The sequence below is a fragment of the Vanellus vanellus genome (assembly GCF_965231255.1).
Source record: "Vanellus vanellus genome assembly, chromosome: 11".
In the NCBI taxonomy this organism is placed as follows: Eukaryota; Metazoa; Chordata; class Aves; order Charadriiformes; family Charadriidae; genus Vanellus; species Vanellus vanellus.
Window position 1 is genome coordinate 25,078,448 of NC_138916.1, and position 16,341 is coordinate 25,094,788.

Consider the following 16,341-nt stretch of genomic DNA (forward strand, 5'->3'; position numbering starts at 1 on the left):
CCTCGGGGGGGGAAATGGGGGTCCAGGGGGTTGGCCCCACTCATCCTGGGGTGAACCACCCCATCGCCTCTGCCCTCATCCACACAGGCGACAGGGAGCAGCCGGGAGCAGCAGAGGGACGCACCCTGCCCCAGCGTGGTCCTCGGCCCCCCGCAGCCCCACGGCTCCGGCAGGATGGGGGAAGGGGCAGCGAGGCCCGAGCCGTTACCAGAAGTGGCTGTGCACAAACATCTCCTCCTCGCAGAGGAAGCACGTGTGGCCGGATGCATCCTGCACCGCAGACCGCCGTGCCACAGCGCAGGGCTGGACGCCGGCATGCCCCATCGCAGCCAGGGCCACTTGCCCCATCCTGAGCCCCCCAGCACCCCCGTGTCCCAGGCCTGGAGCAGAGCGGGATGAGGGCACCGCGCCGGGTTCCTCACTGCGGGTCAAGCCGAGTTTTACATTCCAATTGTCCCAGTGCCTGTCGGACCCCGTGTCCCAGCCCCAGGACACAGCCCTGAGCACCGCTCACCTGCTCCCTCCACCATGCTGCTCCAGCAGCCAACAGGAGGAGGAGGAGGGCTGGTGGAGAAGAGGAAGCAGCAGGTTGCCCAGCTCCTTGACCTCCACAAGCCACTGGCGGTGGCTCATGGCCAGCTGGGGAAGGGTTAAGCTGCAGGGAGGGGAGACAAGACGAAGGCAGGAAAATTCCTTCCAGGCAGAGTCACGGTTTCCCTGCCAGGGGAAGTGGAGGCAGAGCCCTCGGGAGCGCAGCTGGACCAGCCGGAGGGGAAGCAGAGGAAGGGGCCCCCGAGCCAGCCCGGAGGCTGGTGGCCAGATGGAGCCGTAGCAGAGCCAGTGGCCCAGGGCACCCAGTCCGAGGAGCCCCGCTGCTCAGGGACCTCGCTGCCTTGCCTGTCCCCCGCAGCCATGCTCAGTCTGACCCCTGGGACCAGCCCCGCTCCCCCCGGGCCTCGGGGGGACGCTAGCCCCAGCCCCACAGCCCCTGCGAAGCTGTACGGGGCTGAGCTGCCCTGAGAGCAGGCGAGGGATGCTCTGCAGCAGAGAGCAGGCAGGAAAGCCGGCAGGAGGGCAGCGGGCACCGGCAGGTCGCAGGCTGCTGATCCTGCCTCCAAAGGCCCAGAGCAGGGGACACTACTGTTGCAGCCCACGCGGGGCCATCGTGCTCCCCCCTGCTTGCTCCAGAGAGCAACACCAGCCCTCCCCAGGTGGGGTCCAGGGTCCCCTTTCCCACCCCCACGCAGCAGCCTGGGCACCAGCCTCCCCACCAGCCGTGACCCCCCCGGGGCTGCAGCCGCCCTGCCAGAGCCGCGCAGAGGCCCCCGGCGCCCACAGCCCCCTCCCGGTGCTCCCCCCGGGGCAGGGCCAGCAGCACTCATGGCAAACACAGGTTCACACGGTGGTTTATTAGGACACAGGGACATGCTCCAGGAGGCCCCAGCCTGGCCTGGCCCCAACCCTGCAAGCCGGCAGCTCGTCTGCCCCGTGGCTCCCAGTGCAGCTTGCCCAGCCCAGGCAGAGGCAGCAGGCACCTCCCTTCCCTCTCCCGGTCCAGCAGGTACCACGCACAGTGGTCCCAGCTCCGGACCTCGCAGCTGGTCCCACCAGCAAACCCGAGCGGGCTGGTACCCATCCCAGCCAGACCCAGCGAGCAGGACCAGGGTGGGCACAGGGATGCCGGACAGGGGACAGCCCAGCCCGGGGAGGACAGAGGAGACAACAACTACGGCTCCCGTGGGAGCCATCAGCTACAGGTGCATTTTTACAACCAGGAATCCCAAGAAGTGCCGGGAGAGGCAGAAATCGGCTCTTCCCCAGCGAGGAGAGAGGCTGCGCGTCCACGGGGAGGGAGGGGAAGAAAGGACACCCTTCTTGTTGGGAAACCAGAGAGCAGAACCGAGCCCAGGCCCGGGGTGACCACCCCGTCCTCGCTGAGCCCCATCACCGCTCCCTCCCCTCTGCCAGCCAGCCCAGGCGCCCCGGCAGCACGCCGGGTCCACTGTGTGCCGCACGGGCAGAGACCCTGATGGGGCGGGGGCAGGGGGAGGCAGCGAAGCCAGCTCCTCTCCCCAGCCAGCCCAGGCCACAGGCCACAGCCCACGCGCGTGGGAGCCCCCCCACCGCGGGACGCTCACATGAACTGCGACAGGTTGGGCACTTTGATGTTGATGTCTCCGATGTTGATGTTGCGAGGGATCTCTGGCAGGTTGATGTTCTTCACAGCTGAGACGGCACGGGAAGGAGCGGCCGAGAGACCCCCCTGCCGACAGAAGGGACAGTAACCACCAGCCCCTTCCCCCCACAGCCCCCCGGCGAGGGGCTCCCAGCTCAGCCCTGCGCTTTGCAGCAGGAGCATCCCCGACCCGAGCCCTGCTCCGTGCTGCCCTGCCTCCCCCGAGCCCCAGGGCCCGGCCGCGTTCCCCCCGCACAGCTCGGCACGGGCGCAGCCCCCACGTCCGCCTCCCACCCTGCTGACGGACCCAGTCCTATTAAGAGCACAGGACTGGGAGCGGCAGGGGCAGGGCGGTGCTTCCCTGTGATGGGAGCAACGCTGCATCTCCACAATGACCGCACAAACAAGGGCAATAAACCTTTCACTACCTCAGATTATTACCCTTGATGGGAACAGCCGTTTCCGTGCTCGGGCTGCTCCCTACGCACGAAGCACAGCTGGGGAGGGATGGCCCCAGTGCTCCTCCCCCCGAGGACTCCGGCAGGCAGAGACTGGGCCTACTGGGGGTACCCCACCCACGTCAGCTCCAGACCCCACGGGCTGTCCCCCCTCGCAGCCTGCAGTACATCAGCCTCCCGCGGGGCAGAGCCGCAGCATCGCCACTCACCTCCGCCTTCTCCAGCTTGCTCTGGGCCTCCACCTGCGCCACGATCTCGTTCATGTTGGTCTCCAGCACCATGCCGCCTATCACCACCTCCTGCAAGATGTGGTGAACCTGCGAGGGAAGGCAGGGAAGGGAAGGCTGCGAGCCCAGCCCAGCGCGCAGGCCAGCCAGGAGCGGCAGCGGCCACAGTGCCTGCAGGCTGGTGTGGAAGCGCGTCGGGCGCTGGCATTTTCCCCGAGAGACGCAAATCCAGCCCCGTCCTCCCCTCAGCCCACACAGCCCCCGTTTACTGCTTGTACCTCTGCTCTGGAGGACACCTACCCAGGGGCCGGAGCAAACGTCGCCCGCTGGACCACCGGGCACAGGGCAGCCCCCGGAGAGCCCAGGTGGGACCCGGCGTGCTGGCTCACCCCGGCTGCCCCACCTCCGACGCCCCAACTGAAGCCTGATGCCTCCCTGGGCCGGGGTGACAAGGGGGAACCCTGCCTAGAAAGCACACTGGAGAGGAGCCCACAGGGCAGCAGCGGTGCCAGGACCTCCCGGAGCCATCGGGCAGGACGCTTCTTCCCAGAACCAGTTTCTTCTACCCAGAAAGCCAGGCCAGAGCCCACGTTCTTTGCTTTCCCTTACGAAAGATGGGACTGTGACACACGCGCAGAAACTGCTAAGAGAGTCTGCTGCCTCCCCCAGCGTCCGCCCGGGTCCAGGGATGAGCCAGAGCAGTCTCCAGGCAGTGAGCTGCTCCCTCCTGCCAGCCCCGGCCGGGGGAAACCGGCGATACCCCGCAGCCACAGCAGGAGAAAATGCTGCAACACACCTTGGCTCCACCGCCCCGCACAGCCCCGCTTTCCCTGCTAAGTCAGCAGCTCCTAACAACCACCCAGCACAGATAATGAATTTATGGGTCTCTGGTTACTTTCACGAAACAGGCTATTACTGGAAGATGGTTAAGTTGTTATATCGTTTTATGGCTTCAAGAGGGCAGGTTGCACCATGTGCTACTACTGCCAGGGCAATGCTGTGAAAAATAAAGCAAGCTAGAGAACCTGCTAGAAGGGGGAAACCCGGCTTTGTGCACGCGGCGAGCCTGATGCCCCGCAGGGCTCCCCACGGGTCCCGTCCTGCTCCGACAGCACCAGGAGCAGCAGGGTGTGCAGGATCAGCACTGCGCAGGGCGAACCACGGGCGACACAGCACCTTCCCAGGACATCCGCAGCACTGGAACCGCTGTCCCACAGCGCAGCCTCAGCTCAGCTCAGCCTGGCCCCGGCAAACACCGCACCGGACGGTGCTAGCGGCTCCCCACAACAGGAGAGCATCTGGGCTGCAGGAAATGTTGTTCCTTCAAGATCTGGCATCAACCCAAATTGGACCAAAACCAACAGGGCAGAAGTCCCAAGCAAGCTTTTGTTTTCCAAACTGAAACACAGCATTTCCTGAACAAACCGTGTCCTCTCCAGGACCTCGCAGTTGCTTAGCAAAACTCACGTTCTCCTCCAAGGTACGAAGCACAACCAGGGGCTGGGCAAGAGCCTGCTTTGCGCCTCCCCACAGCTTCGGGGCTCCAGCCTCCCCTTGCGAAAGAGGGAGCCCTGCGGCTCTGAGGTCACTGGTTCCAAAGCTGACAGCCTAAAAGCACTGGTGTCACTGATGCCCGAGAATCACAGACCCAACCACCCCATCCAGCTGCCCACTGCGAGACCAGGGACCTGAAACCCGCAGCAGCTCTCGTTTCACAGCCCCCGTGCTGCATACAGAGAGTATCTTAAGGCAGTAATAGAAAGTCACAGGACTCGGACAAGGCTGGACCCGAATCCCAGCCAGGACCTGATGGGTTGGGGATGTTCACAGCCGAAGTCTCCGCTCGACAAATCAGCGCTTTCCCGCTGACGCTTCTCCTGTTCCAGTCGGGCACTCAAACTCTGCGATCCATCTGCCAGAGCGGAGGGCAGCAGCGGGCCCTGCACGCCTTGTGACAAACTGAACTCCCGGCGGCAGGGCTCCGTGGGAGCGCTGGGGCAGCGTCGCAGCCGCAGAGAGCCCTGCCGGCCAGCCGAGGGGCAGGACCCGGGGCCGAGCAGGACGCACCGGCGTACTCCCAGCACCCCCGACGCCGCCCGGCTGCAACCAAGCTCTTGGAAAGCACCGGCACTCAACACGAACACATCTGAGAAATAAATAAATGCCAAATATATAAAGAGAGATGAGAGGACAAGCTGATAGCGGCCAAGGACTGAAATCAAGGCTGGGAAGCAGCGGGAGCACAGGATGGGAAGTAAACAAGCCCGACTGGTAGGACAGCCTCGCGGCGAGCGAGCCCGGGGCCTCTCCTATCAGAAACCCTCCCGACTCCTGTCTCCTTCGAACCCTTCGCTTGGCAGCGGAGTTCAGAGGAAGGGCAATCTGTGCTACCGCTGGCAAAACAGACAAACAGGGTAATCTCTTCTGCCTGTGGGCTGCGGATTGAGTGCACAGTTGCCAGGTCTTGGTCACGCCACAAAAATAAGTAACTGAGAGCACATCCTCCCCCAGATGTGGCCAGAGGTGATCTGGGTGGCTGCCATCCCTCCTCCCGCAGGTACGCCTCCTTCCTTCTGACTTCCTCCTTCCTCTCCTTTTGCTCACTTTGATAAGAACGCTTTTGCTGACAAGATAACCAACCTTGTAACATTTCTGAAGTTTACATTCGGGCAAATTATGAAACGAAAGTCTTACTTCCCCAGTTGCTGGTACATTCAGCTGCTCCAGACCGCCTTCTAAGAAGATTTGCTAACTCCAGTCCACTGCCAGAGTTCGTAAGTTGGAATCACCAACAGAAATGGAACATTTTACAGCCTTATTTTTTCCCACTCCCCTTTTTGTTGGCATGTTTTGTCTTCAGCAAAGCAAGAAAACCCTTATCAACAGCAACGCAAGTCCAGCACATGTCAGCTAAGTCTCTCTCTCCAAGTCCTGGCTATCTTCAGCCGCATCTATGAGGCGATCAAAGAGGACAGGTTTCCGCCCAGAAACTCTGTCCAGCTATAGAGGAAGCATTAAAGGCTGTGGCTCAAACCAAAGTTTACCAAACACTTTGTATTCCAAACACTCCCATTGTTCCTTCCCTTTTTTCCTGGGCAGCTCTAGTAAAACGTTAACAAGACTCCCCACGGGGCCCACAGTGCAGGAGAAGAGGCGAACCCTCCCTGCGCCAGGCCAGAGCCTGCCCAGCTCCACCAGCGCCGGCCCGGGCAGAAGGCCGAGAGCGAAGCCTCAGCGCAGATCCCCGTCACTTGACCGCACGGTTACCCACCACCGGTGGCATTCACCAGGACAGCCCCCGCAGCCCACCATGGCCGTGCCACAGCGGAGCGCGCAGCCCTGCAGCCGCAACGCACTGGGGCGAGCGCCGAGAGCCGAAAGCCGCTTACGCCTGGACTCGGAACAGAGCCCAGCAACTCCGATCTCTTGGAGGACGCAACGGGAGCAGCGTAGGAAGATCCCACGCTGACGACTTCCCCAGCCAGGATTTCAATCTCTCCCCAAAAAATGTACCACTGGCCTCTCCTGAAAGGCTCCAGAGCTCAGGGCCGGGGCGGCGCCTGCCCGTGAGAGCACAGGCTCTAGGGAGGACAGGGCTCCGGGGCAGCCAGGTGCTGGTGGCCCAGAGGAGCGGTGGCCCAGCAGTGGTGGCCCAGAGGAGCACACAGAGTCTACAACCCACCTTGTCCATGTGGAAGATGAGGTCTAGCTCACAGACGTTCTCAAAGCACTTGTCCAGCGTCTCCACAAACACCTGGGGCGGCAGAAAGTGAAGGTCAGTACAGAAGAGCACAGCACGGTCCTTCCCGCGCGCAGCCCCGGGGCCTGCAGGCACAACACGCCGCAGCCCCGACCAGAAACTGCGAGAGCACTCGCTGCACCCCAGGCTGGCACCCCGCACGGGGACAAAACCCCCTCAGCAACCCCGTCTCCCTTCGATGGCAGGGAAGTGCCCGTTCCCAGGGCAAGCACAGGCAGGTCCAGCCCGGGGGCTGACCGGGATCCCCCGCAGCGCGGCAGCAGCCGGGGGCAGCACGCGTCAGGGGATTGCCACGCAGGCACTGGTGCCAGTTCTTGCCACAGCACAGAAACCAGACGGAGAAGCGCAGACCTGCTTGAGGACAGAGGTTGTCTTGGGAAGGGGCTGCGGCTGGAGCGAGAGCGTGGCCCTGGCTGTGCCGGCTGCGAAGGGAGGGCATGGCGGGTCCCACCGGGGCAGCGCGGAGGGCTCCTCCTGCAGCCCCGGGGAGGCTCCCTCACAGCAGCGGTGTGTACCCGCTCGCTGCTGCCTTCAGGCACTGCCCGCACACCCGGAACCTCTCGTTGCAGGGATCTGATCAAGCCCCCGCTCAAGGGGCGCAGCACAAGGTCAAGGTCACTGCAACACGGGACTTGGCCGTTCTGGGCGGAATCCCAGGCGCCGACGTCCTAACCTGCCGCAGCGCTGGGACAACGGTTGGTCCCCGTGTCAGGGGCAGTGCTGCAGCCCACCAGAACGGCCTGAAAGGGGCCGAGTTATGGGAACTGCGTGGTCCCAGGGCGGGTGACCCCGGGAGGGCAGACGGCTCCTGCCAACTCCTGTGCCGACACTCTCCCGCCTGCCGCTAGCCGGATTTAGCAAAGGCCCCTTTACAAGTCCACAGCATTTGAACACAATTTTAAAAATGCACTCGTAGTTGTGGGCTCCTCATGACAAGACATTGAGGTGCTGGAGAGTGTCCGGAGAAGGGCAATGGAGCTGGTGAGGGGTCTGGAGCACACGTCTCACAAGGAGCGGCCGAGGGCCCTGGGGGTGTTCAGCCCGGAGAAGAGGAGGCTGAGGGGAGACCTTCTCGCTCTCTACAGCTCCCTGATGGGAGGGGGCAGAGAGGGGGGGTCGGGCTCTGCTCCCAAGGAACAGGCGATGGGACAAGAGGAAACAGCCTCAAGTTGCACCAGGGGAGGGTTAGGGTGGATATTGGGAAAAAAGTCTTCACTGAAAGGGCTGTCAAGCACTGGCACAGGCTGCCCAGGGCAGGGGAGGAGTCGCCATCCCTGGGGGTATTTAAAAGATGTGTAGATGCAGTGCTGAGGGACGTGGGTTAGTGGTGGACTTGGCAGTGCTGGGTTAACAGCTGGACTCGATGATCTTAAGGGTCCTTTCCAACCTAAATGGTTCTGTGATTCTACTTTTTAAAGCCATTCATTCAGATTGACCTCCCGCGCTGCTTCCAGGTGGAGGAGCTGTGTGTCGGCCAACGCGTGTGCAGCAAGCCCTCCCCGCGGCAGCCCCCCGAACCCCTTCTCGGGCGCTTCCAGAAGGCCCAGCGCAGAGGTGCCACAGACAAAGTGCACCTGAAAGGTGTCGTGGCTGGGCTGCCCGGTGGGGACTGCGCTCTGGGGGAAGGTGTCCGCCGGCCGCCCTCGGGCAGCGAACCCGACTGCAGAGAGACCGACCTGGATGAGGTCCAGGATGCCCAACTCGCTCTCCGAGGAGTCCACACAGAAGACGAAGTACAGCGTGGCGTAGTGGCGGTAGATCAGCTTGTAGTCCGAGCCGCCAAACAGGCTGGGGAGACACAAGGAGAGGTGAAGGAGGGCTTTGGGGGGGGACAGGCAGCCCAGGCACTGCCCCGGCCGCGGGGACAGCCCTGCACGGCCCCCCCCGCACAGGACGGGCAGCGGGTTACCTGCCACACTCCAGGAAATTGCAGATGTGGTCGTCCCGCTTCAGCACCAGGTGGAAAGTCTCTCGGATGATCTGCTGCTGGACCTCCTCCGCCTGCAAGGAGGCGAGGGCAAGCACCCATGGGTGCACGGCCTGGAAGACCCACGTCCCCCACTCTCCCCCGCCACCCCAGGGACGCCCTGAGCCGCAGCTCCGGGTGACAGGCAGGTCCCGGCTCCTCGCCGGCCCGGGCACCGCAGGCACAGCCGTGGGGGTGACCCGGCCATGGGGTGACCCGGCCATGGGGCATCACGAAGGACCACCCCCCAGCCATCCCCCCTGCAACCCGGGGCCGTCACAGCGGAGCCCCCCCGACAGCCCCAGCCCCACACCGGGCTCAGGTACCCGCCGCCACCAGCCCGTCCCCGTCCCTGGCCCCGTCCCCGCACCAGGTGCTGGTAGAAGCGGACGAGCCGCGGCTTGCCGTGGTTGTTGAACACCAAGATGGCGTTGATCATCCCGGCGGCTGGACGGGCCGGGCCGGGCCGGGCCGGGAGCGGAACCGGGGCCGCAGCGGCCGCAGTCTCCCCGCAGGAACCCCCCCACGCCCGCCCCGGAAACGGCGGCGGGGCAGCGGGGCGGCGCTCCGGCCCGGCCCCCGGTAGGCTGAGCGCGGGCGGCCCGGCGGGGACCCCGCGGCCCCGCAGCAGCCGGGGCCCGGCCGCGGCCCGACGCGCAGTGCCGGGGCTCGGGGACGGCCCGGGGCTCCGCGAGCGGCCTTAGCGGGGGCGCTCAGAGCCGCCTCTCCGGCGGTGCCCGGGCCGGGGCGCAGCCGCTCTCCCGCTGCCGAGGCCGGCGGCCCCCCGGGACCGGGCTACCGGACAGGGGCCTGCCCCAGCCCTCTCCGGGGCAAGCGACAGCCACCGGGACCACACCGGGGAGGAGGCGGCCGTCCCTCGCGACCTGCAGTGGGGCGGAGCAGGGCCAGGCCTACAGCCGGGCTGCCGCTGCCCGCGCCGCCACCGCGCTGCCGGGGGTCCGCACCGGCTCCGCCGCTGTCACCGCCCGCGCCGCCAGGGGGCGCCCCGGCCCCAGAGCGACGGCAGCCGCGCGGGGCCACGCCGCGGCGGCGCGAGCCGGTGGGGGGCGGAGCTGGAGGACAGGCTACGCCCTCTCTTAAAGGGCCAGCGCCCCCGCCTGCCGGGGGGATCGTGGGCGGGTTCCGGGGTCAGCGGGGTCCCCCTGCCTGCTGCCCCGGCAGCCCCGGCCCTGTCGGGGGGGAGAGACCCCCTCCGAATAACGGCGTGTGCTGCAGGCTGGTTTGGAAGGGGAGCGGGAGAAGGAACCACGTACAGCTGCGGCAGCGCCGGGTGCGCCGTAGGGAGCGGGAAATGCAACAGCGCGGGGCGAAGGGCTGGGGGGTCCCGGGGTAGCGCGAAGGAGTCACACGAGCAGGCAGGGTCCGCTCTGCCAACGCAGCGGGAGCCCGTCCCCTGCCGGGGGAGCGGTAGATGCCGCGTGCCTTCGGACCTGAAAAGTTAAAAGCTTTTGTCCCAAACCAACCAGCTGAGACTCCACAGAGGGAAGGGCGCGGAGCCGCTCTGCGGGAGGACCGGGAGGTGCGAAGGTCAGGTCTCCACCCGCAGCATGGCGGTCCCCGGTCTGCTGAGCACGGGGGGAGCCCCCCGGCAGCCGGTGCCCAGGCTGGGACCCTCCGCTTCATCGGGGACGGGCGCCATGCGGGGGGCACCCAGGAGGGAGCGAGAGTGACAAGAAGCCCAAGAACTTGGCCTGTAATGGAAGGAGAGGGGAAGCACTTCGGGTGTCCACAAAAAGACGTGGCAACGGTCTGCTGCTGCCCATGGGCGTTACTCGTCAGGAAATGGCCTTGGATGGCAGGAAGGAAACCTCCTGTTTTCAGCTGTTCTGGCCTCAGGCCCCAGTCTTCCCGGGGCAGAACCCCTCCGGCTGGAGGCTGCCCTGGACAGAGGGGGCCTCGGGCGGTCCCCTGCCCCGGGCCCTGCTCCACCAGCGTCCCCCCAGCGTCACACCTGCGGGGGGCTGCAGCGACGGAGACCCCCCACCGCTCCGGGCAGCCGCTCCCCGGGCTGGCGCTGTGGGGACATCCCACCCGGACGGCCTCCAGCAGGGCAGGAGGCACCGGCCTCCGCTGGGGGACACTGATTGGCTGGGCCTCTGCTCAGTGACACCGATTGGCTGAGCTTCACCTCTCCCAGTCCTCATTGGCTGAGACCTCCCCAGACACTGCGTGTTCCTCCGCTGCAAGAGGCTGTGGGTGCTCCTGGCCTGGCGTGCTGATTGGCTGAGGCAGCTGCAGCCTCAAGTCTCCTCATCCTGATTGGCTGACGCAGCTGCAGCCTCATGTCTCCTCATCCTGATTGGCTGATGCAGCTGCAGCCTCGCATCTCCCCATCCCGGTTGGCTGCGGCGGCCGCGGTGCAGCTCCCGGAGAGGCGGGTGGGCCGTGGGGCTGCTCCCCGCTCCGCCGCCCCCGCTCCCTCCGGCCGTGGCCGTGGCACCCGCCCAGCCCCATCCCACCGCGGGCGCTCAGGCCGCCCCGTGCCGACGCCTGGCGCTCACCACACGCCCCACTGCGCGTCCCACCACGTGTCCCACCGCTGCGGGCACACACGGCGGCCGGGGCATCCGCGGGAACATAAGGGGGAGAATCTCCTTCATCCACCTCTCTGACCCTTTAATATTTGCAAACATCGGCACGGGGCAGCCCGGTCCTCAGCTCCGCTCCGGGGTGAGGTGGGATCGCAGCGACGAGGGGAGAAGTGTCGGCTGAGGTGGACGTTCCCACCAGCCGGGTCGGGTCTGGCCTGGGCCGGTCAGACAGCGGCAGTAGCGTGACGGGGGGTGCGTGGCCGGCGCCCCGACGCGCGCAGTGGGTGCAGGAGGCCGTAAGCACAGGCACTGACGGTGTAAACGGAGCGGCGAGATCAATTTTTACCCAGGAATACAGAAAACCCACTGAAAACAAGAAGTGTGTCTGCCAGACAAAGGACTGCGTTTTTAGACAAACTCTTTGCGGCGATTAGTCTGTCCAGCTCCACCTGCTTCCATGGAGATGAGACTCTCCATCTCCCGACGCACCAGCTGAACCGCGGCTGCCTTCACGGACACCTTCTTCCCATGAGGAGGACACCCTCATCCTCCTCGCGATGGGGGCGAGAGCTCCTGTCCCCCATCCGCAGCTGTAAGACACTTGGCAGTGGCCAACCGCTCCCCGTACCACCCCGCGTTACGGCCCCCGTCCCTCCCTTTGGGGACCTGCCACCTCCTGCCACCACAGCCCCATCCTGCCACCCTGCCATGGTGGACCTTGGCTTCCACCGCTGCCTGTGGCTGCCCTGGTGGGGGGGTAAACAGCATCCCCACCCCCCCCAAGACCCCCAGATTTCTGGAACATCACAAATTCCACTCATCCCTTTATTTTTTGGGGGGGGAGAAGGGGGAGGCTTACCCTTCAGCCGGTAGGACATCACCCCTACAAGGTTGCTGGGGCGCAGATGATGATCATGGAGGGGAGCGATGCCCAGCTGCCAAACTGGGGTCCCATCCCTATGGCAGAGCGTATAATCCCCCTCCCCCCCCCCCCCGAGCACCCCTCTACAGGGCGATAAACCCCCCAAAATACCAAAGGATGCTCATCCCCAGCACAAAATAACCCTTGGGGTTGGGGGTTCTGGGTGGCCACCGTGGAGGAGATGCCGTGCGGGGCCGGTGCGGGCGCTGGGGTCGGGCTGGCCGCGACCAAAGGTCGCGGCCAGCCCGACCCCAGCGCCCGCACCGGCCCCGCACGGTGTGGAGGGTGGGTGGGGGGTCCCTATCGGACGCCCCCATCCCCGGTACCGTCAGACAAGCCGCGCCCCGCAGCTTTGTTCCCCGCAACCGGTACCCGGCGCGGCCCCGGCCCCGGGGGATGCGTGGGAACGGGAGGCGGGGGGTGGGAAAATCGCGGTTTTCGGGCAACTTGGTGTGTCGGGGAGGGGGGGACACGACAGGCGGGGGCACGGCGGGGGAGATAAAGGGCGGCCGCCGGCGGCCGAGTTAGGAGGAGCTGTTTTGCATCCCTTCACGTCAGCTCTGCCTCATTCCCTCCTTCTTCCTTCCTGCGCACCCAGCGCCGGGCCCGCCGCCGCCCCGCACCCCGCCGAGCCGCACGGTGAGTGTGTGTGTGTGTGTGTGTGTGTGTGTGTGTGTGTGTGTGTGTGTACCCCCCCATAACCCCCCCACACACCCCACCTTCCCCCCGACCATCGCTCCCTCCACCGGTCCGTCGCCGCCTTCTCCTTCGCTTCCACCTTCCCCCCCCGACGGAGACGGGAGCGATGGCGGCGGGAGGCACCGGGGCGGGGGGGGAAGGGGAGGGGGGGGTCTCTCCGCACGTGGGTCCGCCCCCCCCGTCGCTCCCCGCCAAGTTTTCCCCGTGGCCGCTCGCAAACTTTCCCGGCGGTGGCGGGGCCGGGGAAGTTACGGGGGAGGGCGGGCGGGGGCTGCCGCCCCGCGGGGTCGGTGGGTCGGTACCTGTTGAGGGAGGGGGCGGCCCCGGGGGATGCGGCGCCCCCGCACCGAGAGCGGCTTTGCGGGGGTTGGGGGGGGGGGGGGATGTGCCCGCGGAGGTAACGCGCGGGGGGGGGGGGGGGGGAATGCCCGTGGGGGGAGAGGGGGCGGAGGGGGGGGGGGGCGGTCGCCGAGCAGCACCCCGGGGTGCCCCGACCCGGTCCCCCTCCTCGGGGGGCGCCCGGGCCGGTGGGTTCGCAGCGCTGCTGGGGGGCGGGGGCGGGGGGGAGGGGGGACCGCGGGGCCGCGCCCGGAGTTTGGGGACAGTTTGGAGGCGCCGGGGAGCGTCCCGGCGGGGGGTGTCCCGGGGGCGCCCCCCCCCCCCCCCCATCCGCAGCGCCGGAGGGAAAGTGCCACGGGGCGGGAGGGGGCTGAAATGAGGTGGGCGGGTGACTCCGGGGGGGCCACGCCGCCCCGTCCCACACCAGGCAGGTTCCGCTGGCGCTTTCCCTCATGGAGGCACCCCGAGACTTTGTGGTGTCGGGACCCCCCGATGGCACCGCCGGAGGGTCCCGGTGTGGGGGCACCGCTGCTGCCGGGCCGGGGGCTGCTTTGTCTTCTGCTGCCCCACAGGGACAGCGGCTCGGCCCGGACTCCCTGTTTGCGCAGCTCCCTGTTAATCAACAGGATGCGGTGGTTAAATTAGTTATAATTAATTAATTAGTCAATCATTAGTAGTTTCTTTGTAAGCAGCCTGTGTGGGCAGCGGAGGGGGAGCCATGGGAGTGGAAGGCAGCATCCCGCAGCCTGACCTCCTGCCGGGTCCGAACCCGGCAGCACCACCAACTCCACCAGGCGGCCGTGTCCCCGCCGGGAGGGACCCACGCCACGCCGTGCCACACCACGCCGTGCCACGCTCCCGGCGTCATCGGCTTGGTGGCTTCTCACCGCGCTGGTTTAAACCAGCCTGACGAAGCCGTGTGTTCAGCGGTTCCGGCAGCCGCGGTCTCAGTGCGGTTTGTGCACAGCCTCAGCCGTTGTACGCGCGTGTCGCCGGTTGGAGGGACACCCCAGACCGTACCCGCGTGTCTGCAGTTGGAGGGACACCCCAGACCCACGGCTTTCCCAGGGATGCTCTGGAGAAGTCGCGACAGCGGCACTGGTCTCAGCACCCCCTTTGAGCCCCTGGGGTCCCCAGCTCCCGACAGTCGGTTGGGGAGCAGCGGCTTTGGCAGCAAACACCGTTGCAGCAGCAGGATGGCAGGGCTGCGACCGGTGCCCCCACTCCCACCCGAGTGACAGCGTCCCCACCCGTGGGAACCAGGACATCCTCCTCAGCCGGAGCCAGTGCGGGCAGAGCCCGCGTCGCCGCCCGGCCGGGCCGAGCTCCTCTTCAGCGAGCAGGCTTCCATTAGTGCCCTCCTTGAATAGCGATCGCGTTATATCCCTCTGAAATGGCAAATTAGATCGCAGTGACTGGAGCTCTGCTACACAGCGGAGACCATTCCCAGCCCAAACTTGGGAGGTGACTGGGAGGATCAGGTGTGGATACCCGCGGTGGAGGGAGCGGGAGCATCTTCCACAGCGCCCGAGTAGCATGTCTCCTCTGGTTCCTTTTGGCATCGGTGGGGTTTGGTTTGGTCTCTGGGAAAGTGTTTTTAGTTGGTTTTATTGGAGCACAATGCAAGGAAAGTTTTTAATTTATAAACTAGTTTAGGGAACAGAGCGTGGTGAGGGAGGAGCGCAGATGTCGTCCTGCTCTGCCGTGCGGCTGAAAACGTTAAGGAATAGGCAAACCAGCGGTTTCGTACCGCGGAGAACGTGCCAGCGTAAAGTCCTGTGAGTGAGGGTGTTGCCTGCGCTCCTTAACATTTGTGTTACGTCTATCCTTTGTTGAGAAGTCGGCTCCGATTCAGCATCTGCCTGAGCACGGTCACCTTAACGCCAGCTGAGCGGGCCAAGTCCTGGGTGTCCCGCCAGGCGGGGGCCGAGCAGAGGCCGGGGGGGCGAGCACTGAGCAGCAGGAGGTCCTGCCGGTTTTACTGCCGACGTTCCCCTTCCCTCCACTGCCCACCGCGGGTTTTGGTTTCCCTTCACCCGTTACGTCTCCTCCTGAGTCACAGTCCCCACTGAGGTCCCTCAGCCTTCCCGCAGGGCTGGACCTTGGGGACAGAGAACACTGTCCTTGGGGACAGTGATCCCTTGAGGAGGGTTTTCCCTTTGTGCCGTGGTCCCACATGTTCCTCCTCCAGCCCGTGCACGGCTCTCCTCCTCCCTCGCTCCTTCTGACGAGCGGTGGCACGTCGCGGCGGCGTTTGTGTTGGGAGAGGGACGCGGCTCAGCCCACCTGCGTCCAGCCGCGGCTTTCGCTAAAAACCCGGTTTCTGTCAAAAGCCCGGCGCGGTGGGGTGAAGCGCATGAAGTCCCTTAGGAAGGGTGCGTTTGCTGGAGGGAGCTGGGGGGGGTCTGTATTTGAAAATAACCTGGGAGGCGACCACGCTCCTTCGCCCTGGGCGCGACGGAGGAGCGGCGTGCGCTCCCGCTGAGAGAACGAGCGCCTACGCAGGTTCTTTCCCAAACTTTAAATCAAGGGGCAGGGGAATCATGAGCTTAAATTTTCCTGACGGTGGTCTTTACCCTTAACTGTCTGTCTGTCTGTCTGTCTTCTGAGGGACGGTAAAGTATTTCTGGTGGAAATGACCAGAAACAAGGTGGAAGCGCCCTGCGCAAAGAGCTCCGTGTGAGAGCGTGTGGCCTCCACCGTGCCCTTGTGCTGTCGCCGCCCTCCCGCTTCTCGGAACGTTTGTACAACGTTCCCCACAAAGTATCACAGGGTTTTTAGTAAAGGAGAAGTGACCCGGGGAGGGGGGGTGGGCAGAGAAGGCCTCGTGGTGTGTAGGTGCCACGTCTCCTGCATCGCTGTGAGCGTTCTCAAGGGGGAAGAAAAACCTCATCCCCCACCCACCCACCCACCCTTCCTCCCTCCTTCCTCCCTCCTTCCTCCCTCCTTCCTCCCTCCTTCCTCCCTCCTTCCTTCTCGGGCCACGTCTGATTTCACCGCAGGGAAACCGAGAGCGTCAGGCAGTGTCCGGATTGCCCTTTTGTGTAGGACAAGGAAAAACCTGTAGAAAGTTCACGTGAAAATTCGCAAGACTTGCTCCTGGGGTGAAAAGGAGCTCCCTGGGCGATGGGGAGCACCAGAGGCTGCGCGGGGGCAGGATGCTAAATTAGACGGAGGTGCACCCTGCAGCCCCGGGGTCTGTCCAGGGGTCTCGAGGGGCATGGAAGTTGCATAAAGGGAAT

At 65.4% G+C, this 16,341-nt stretch overlaps 1 protein-coding gene across 1 annotated transcript; it reads right to left on the minus strand.

The window, feature by feature from the left end:
• Positions 1-1,394: 1,394 nt before the first annotated feature.
• On the minus strand, positions 1,395-9,117 carry AP3S2 (adaptor related protein complex 3 subunit sigma 2). Its single transcript, XM_082488559.1, has 6 exons — positions 8,958-9,117; positions 8,531-8,622; positions 8,298-8,409; positions 6,544-6,615; positions 2,844-2,951; positions 1,395-2,263 (listed from the first exon to the last, which is right to left on the minus strand). The coding sequence occupies exons 1-6, from the start codon at positions 9,024-9,026 to the stop codon at positions 2,135-2,137; spliced, it is 582 nt and encodes a 193-aa protein (XP_082344685.1). The 5' UTR covers positions 9,027-9,117; the 3' UTR covers positions 1,395-2,134.
• Positions 9,118-16,341: the final 7,224 nt, after the last annotated feature.